The sequence below is a fragment of the Schistocerca serialis genome, chromosome 2 (genome assembly GCF_023864345.2).
Source record: "Schistocerca serialis cubense isolate TAMUIC-IGC-003099 chromosome 2, iqSchSeri2.2, whole genome shotgun sequence".
NCBI lineage: Eukaryota > Metazoa > Arthropoda > Insecta > Orthoptera > Acrididae > Schistocerca > Schistocerca serialis.
In genome coordinates this window covers 551,408,655-551,414,654 of record NC_064639.1, presented here as the reverse complement: position 1 = coordinate 551,414,654, position 6,000 = coordinate 551,408,655, and the positions used below count along the sequence as shown (strand labels likewise).

The window sequence follows — 6,000 nt, the reverse complement described above, 5'->3', positions numbered from 1 at the left end:
AACTTAATATTCTTAACATTTGTTCAAATGGTTCTAAGCAATATGGGACTTAACATCTGAGGTCATAAGTCCCCTAGACTTAGAATTACTTAAACCTAACTAACCTAAGGACATCACACACATCCATGCCTGAGGCAGGATTCGAACCTGCCACCGTAGCAGCAGCGCGGTTCCGGACTGAAGCACCTAGAACTGCTTGGCCACAGCGGCCAGCATCATATGTAAGATCTGAAAAGTTTTTTTTAGGAAGTGTGCAATGAAATAGTTTATGAGTAATTAACTGGGCAATAAACTTCACAATATATATAGAAAAGTAAAAATAAATATATTTTATTTCCATTTGTAAAAATATTAGTTTTTCACATGCAAGGTAATATTACACAGCCATTTCACAGCATTACAATTTCACTTTGGTAGAAGCTGTACTCTAATTTAATAATCCATTAATACATGAAATGCACACAACACATGTGGATGAGCTACATTTCAAATATTGTACTTTATAAACTTCATAGAAGTATATAAAACAAAAAGTTTTGTTCTCTCCATTGCATTTTGGAGTATTTCTGTGCTAACTCTACTGTCAGTGCTATTAACATGAGACACAATTGGAGATACAATTGTTAACTTGATTGATTCTTTATGGAGCGGTGTCTATGTTTCACACTTCACACCCAACAGTCTCATGTTCAATTCCTGGTGGGATACCAATGAAGTAATTGATGACAGCCTTTGCATATCAACTCCATTAGAATTTGGCAATGAGATCAGCATGACATTTTAAAACAGCTATTTAATTCAGCAGCTAAGTATGAGATCAGTAATTTTCCTGGTCTTTCTTAAAACTTTAAAGCATATCAAATGGCTTCAGATAACTGACTCAAAAGAAACAATAAGAATGTTGGATGCGAACTGCACTTACCCTTAGTTCGAGCTGTGAATTAAATTGATAGTGACCAGGAATGATTTTAGTCCCTTAATAAAAATTAGAGATTACTGCTATATTCATACTGAAAGGAACAAGCTGTTCTTTCATTAAATGTGGTGCACTCAGGATGGCATCATGTAATGACCTGTGAATGCCATTACCTATGATCTAAGACAAATCCACAGATCAGATAAGAGGATAGTTGTTTTTTGTCTGCTATATGTTTTGAAAATTCCAGCACTGGTTTCATTTTTAATCATAATTGCTTAATGATGCACAAAGCATGTTCATTTTGTGCAGTTCCATCCTCCTCCTCTGTTTAATGAATATGTGAAATGAAAATGGTCACCATATTGCCCTTGTTTTACATTAGCTTTTCTAGACATTTGTTACTGACTAAAAGTACTTTCATTGTGTGTATTTTCTGAGTGGCACATTCATTCTCAACAAGCAACTGTGCAACCTGAAATAAACTATCTCTGTGTCTTCTAAGCTCTCTTTCAGGGCCTCTTTCCCTGAATTTGCTACATTAAAGTCATTCTTAGAAATTAGTTTGCCATGTGAGTGTAAAATGACTCATTCCACATCATTACAATTTATCATGCACATGATCCCTGGATGATGAAACTAACTAACAAACATTGTAAATGATGTATGTATTCCTTGAGAAGATGTTATACTTCCAGCCACTGCCATAAATGTTTTCTGTTGTAAATGGAACTCAGTTTATATCATCTTATGAGTGACATGAACTAATTTTCAAAATAGAACTGTTTCTGTCTACAGGACATTATGCAGCTGTCTCTTGATATGAGGTAAGAGTCTGTTGACTTAGCTGTGACCTTCACTGTCCACTAGCTCACAAAACTTCAACTTATGTAACGGAAATAAGGAAGCCCATAACTATTTAAAAACAATGATTTCAGATTGTAAAAAAGAAAATAAATGTATTCAAATGATTCATCCATCTAATGTTATGTTCACCTGATGATAAGATAGAGATTTTGATCAAATTATCTTATGTGTTCCGAGTACTTAAAATTTGTTTATATGTTAGGAATCTGAATATTATTACATCTTGTTCAATATTTGGAGGTTGTCAGTTGAAAATTTAGTTTGGAAAGATATAGTTTCACAGAATGTGGAGTTACTGATAAAATGATTATTACTGGATAGATAAAAAATCTACTCACCAAGTGAAGGCAAGAGAAAAAAACATATAAAAGATAAGCAAATATCCAAGGTTTTGGATTCAATGGTTTCTTCTTCTTGCAGAAGAGTTGAAGGTAAAAGAAGAGGGATGAAGTTAAAGGACTGATGAGATTTAGGAAATGGGGAGAGTTACCGAAAAGTTGTCCAATCTTTTAGTTTTAAAATCTTGTCTGGTGCCAACAATCTGTCTTTCCTTCTCATCCCATCTGCAGTAAGTCTCCCTTGACCCAGGATTCTTTTTGACTTTTCCGTAAGTCTCCCCATGTTCTAAGCCTCACCATTCCTTTTCCTCCATCCCTCTTTTCTACCTTTCAAGTCTTCTACCAGAAGGAGGAGCCACTGGTTCTAAAAGGTTGCATATTTTCATATCCTTTATATGTGTTTCCTCCTGCTGCTACTTGGTGAATAGATTTTTTTATCCATCCAAATAGCTTATATTTTCAAACATTGATTATTTTCATTGATGTGATGAAGTGATTAGTTTCATTTGGTCTAATTTAAGTTTTATGTGACATTGTGCTGATTATTTACCTCAATCTTTAAAGTTTATTTGAAAATTACTTTTCTACAATGATTTTAATTTTTTGTGTGTGAAGTTACATTTTAAAAAAATATGGTTGTGCTTTCTATCTGGAAATGTTATTTCAGATTCATTAAATCCATGTCCCCTATTACTTGTACTGATGACACACATTACTATGATACTGTTCGTCAGTATACATAGCTTAATTTTTTTGTCTAATAAGGGCTCCAGAAACACTTGGTACTAACAGTCATGTCAGTTAGGTGCTACTGTACTACATGAATGTTACATAAATTAATTTTGTTCCAGTAACTATAAACATGTAAAATAAGATTAATAATGTACTTGGTGAAATTTATCTGTTACAACTGGTAAATAATAACATTTTGATTCCAAATTATCCGAGCATGGACATCTCTGTTAGATGGTTTCCAAGAGATGCACTTCACATACTTTACATCTTGACCTTTCACCGTTATGAATGTGTGCTCTATCTCTCTCATTTGTTCTATATTCCATGCAAAATGTGCAATTTTTTTTCAAATTCAGTTACTCCAACAAAATGGTTTTTGTTTGTTTTTTACAATCCTTTAAAACGATGGTTTGAACTTATCATTTAAACAGTGATCCATATGAGGTCATTCTGTTTTCTGAAGCACTAAAGTGATGATCCATTTGAATAATAATTTATTTCTATGATTTTTTGTTTTGTTTTTGTGCTGGTTTTCAATGCGAAATGAATATCCTTTCATAACCAAATGCAACACATTCCTTTCTATCTTAATCGAATGAAACATTTAAACAGTACCCACCCAGGAAATGCGAACAGAAAGATGGAGAGAAATTTGAGAAACTTAACCAATCAAAAGCAATAGAGCCTTCATCAGTTGTTTTTAGATACTCATTGTTTAGCAGATTGAAGACGTGCTGGATAGTATGTATCCCACCAGAAATTGAAATACTGGCTGTTAATATTTCTTTTGATTTTCAGTTCCTGTCCAATGTCTGCAAATGCAGGGTCTTCTAATGTGTAGGCTGGCCAGTGCTCTGTCACAACATCATTTAGTTCGTATGTTGGATCACTGGAACAAATTCAAACATATTTCTCATAGAACTGAAACTTAAGAATTTAGTTCTGCTTCACACTGATAATTTCTTGCGAAATTCAAATCCTATTGCTACAGATTACATGAATGATCTAGAAAGAAAATTTGATGTTACATGAAATCTTGATATGGGAATACGAAATGATGAAAATATCTAATTAGAAAGGAAAACATTTAATACCAATAAAAGCATGAATATTTTTAATTTTTTATAACTTGAATATTTGAAAGAAAGCTTTATAAGGTTTTAATAAGTTCTTCAATTTCTTTGACAGATAGTTGTAAATCTTCTTCAAGATTTTTATGACTGAGTATTCAAGCTTATGGACTGGTTGTGAACAGTTAAGAAGCTAATCAAAATATTTTGCAAGTATTTAAAAATTTTCAGCCTTATGTAAACAAATCAGTGGGCTTCATCCCATGTCCCTTGTTGTCAGATTTACATTGGAAGTATATTTACCTATCTCTTTAAATCTCACTTTCTCCTCCAAAGATCTACTGAATAATAGCCTCTTTTGCAGATCATTTACAGAAAAAAACTTTCATACTAAATTTCCTGGTATACTCACTTGTTTTACCACCATCTAGCCTATAGGCTTTTGACCTACAATTGTAGTAATCCTAATTAAACTGAACATATTAATTTAATATATATAAAAACTGAAACGTTATTTTTGAATTTTATAATTAATAGTGCAACACCTACATTGCCATCACCACAATTGCACTTTAAAAATTCCTTACATTCTATGCTTACACAAAATGCAATTTCAAAGAAAATACTGTCTTGGTGCTATGAGCAACATAGCACTCATAGTGCCAGAAGAACATGTGCAGCAGTAAACAGATTGCTGTGTCAGTTTTATGAGTTGATCATAATACTCGACACTGGTTTCTAGTTGTTGCAGTTATTTGCATAACTGCATGCATTCGAAGAGAAATGGCATAATTTAGTGTGATTTATGGCTAACATTTGAAGAGAAATGGCATCATTTTAGTGCAATATCCAGCTTATATTTGAAGCAAAATGGCATAATTTTGATGCAATATTTACAGTGTTCTGTAGGACATTAGCACATAATAACTGTCTATCACTGAGCATAGCACTGGATAATTTTTTAAAATGATAAAACAGGTAGGGAAAGTGACTATCTAATAAAGTGATGCCAGTATGATTCAACAAATATTTTTTGTTTGGAAACAAACAACATAAATACAAATGTTTATTACGTTGCATTCAGGTGAAAGGAAACTGTGTCTGCACTTGGATATTCCTGGTGCACTACAATAGAAACAACTAAATAGAAAGACGTGGCCTTGGACCAGGGGAAAGGAAACAATAGAAGAAGAATAGATAAAATAATGATGGCAGCACAGGATCAAACACACAAAAAGACAAGATCTAGCAGAAATCTTTGGATAACACTGGAGTTATTAAATTGGATCAACGAAAGGGGGACATATGAAAATGCAGTAAATGAAGGAAGAAAAAAGGAAAATGAAGATAAAAATGAGATTTACAACAGAAGGTGCTAACTGTCAAATCAGGAATGAACAGAGCTTTAGAAGCATGCACAACTACAGGAAATATCCAGTTTTTTACCTGTGGATTTTCCCACAAAAGAATATGTTACATATACACCACACATCTTCTCTTCCCCCTCTCTCTTCCATGTCCTCCTCCACCCTCTCATTGACCATCTCCACCTTTTCCCTCTCTCTCTATTCTTCTCTCCATTCTCTCTGTCCATTTCCTTCTTCCCCTCCCTCTGTACATCTTCTCTTCACCTTCTTTCTTTCCAACTCCTTCTCTCTCCTCTGTCTGCCCATCTCCTTCCTGTTCCAGCATAATGAAAAGTGCTAGCACAAAAATGAAGAACGCAAGAGCAGAGAAGGCTGTGAGACAGTGTCAGCCAATAGCATTCTCACAAGGATGTCACCACAACAGGGAGCGGCTTCTACAAGAAGAGAATATAAATACCCCTCCTGCCAGCCTCGGCCGGGCAGTAGAAGACGGATTAGTAGACCCAGGATTAGAAGAGGCCAGAGAAGAGCATCATCCTAACTGTTATACTGAGACTTGTGCCTTACATTAATTTTTTGTATGGACATTGTCTACAGCGAAGGACATTGATTATTTGCATGTTGCCCATTGCTTGCAACAACTTGTTGCAAACCAAAGTTAAGTATTGTCAATCTACTTTATTGTAATAAAAAACCATTAATGTGAT

General features: G+C 34.1%; 1 protein-coding gene across 1 annotated transcript in view; it reads right to left on the bottom strand.

The window, feature by feature from the left end:
* Positions 1-304: 304 nt before the first annotated feature.
* The window catches only part of LOC126456201 (esterase E4-like), a 405,384-nt gene continuing 399,688 nt past the window's right edge, over positions 305-6,000 (bottom strand). Inside the window, exon 12 of the mRNA XM_050091955.1 lies at positions 305-3,745. Coding sequence (XP_049947912.1) covers positions 3,565-3,745 — 181 coding nt within the window. The 3' untranslated portion in view covers positions 305-3,564. The remainder of the gene's footprint in view (positions 3,746-6,000) is intronic.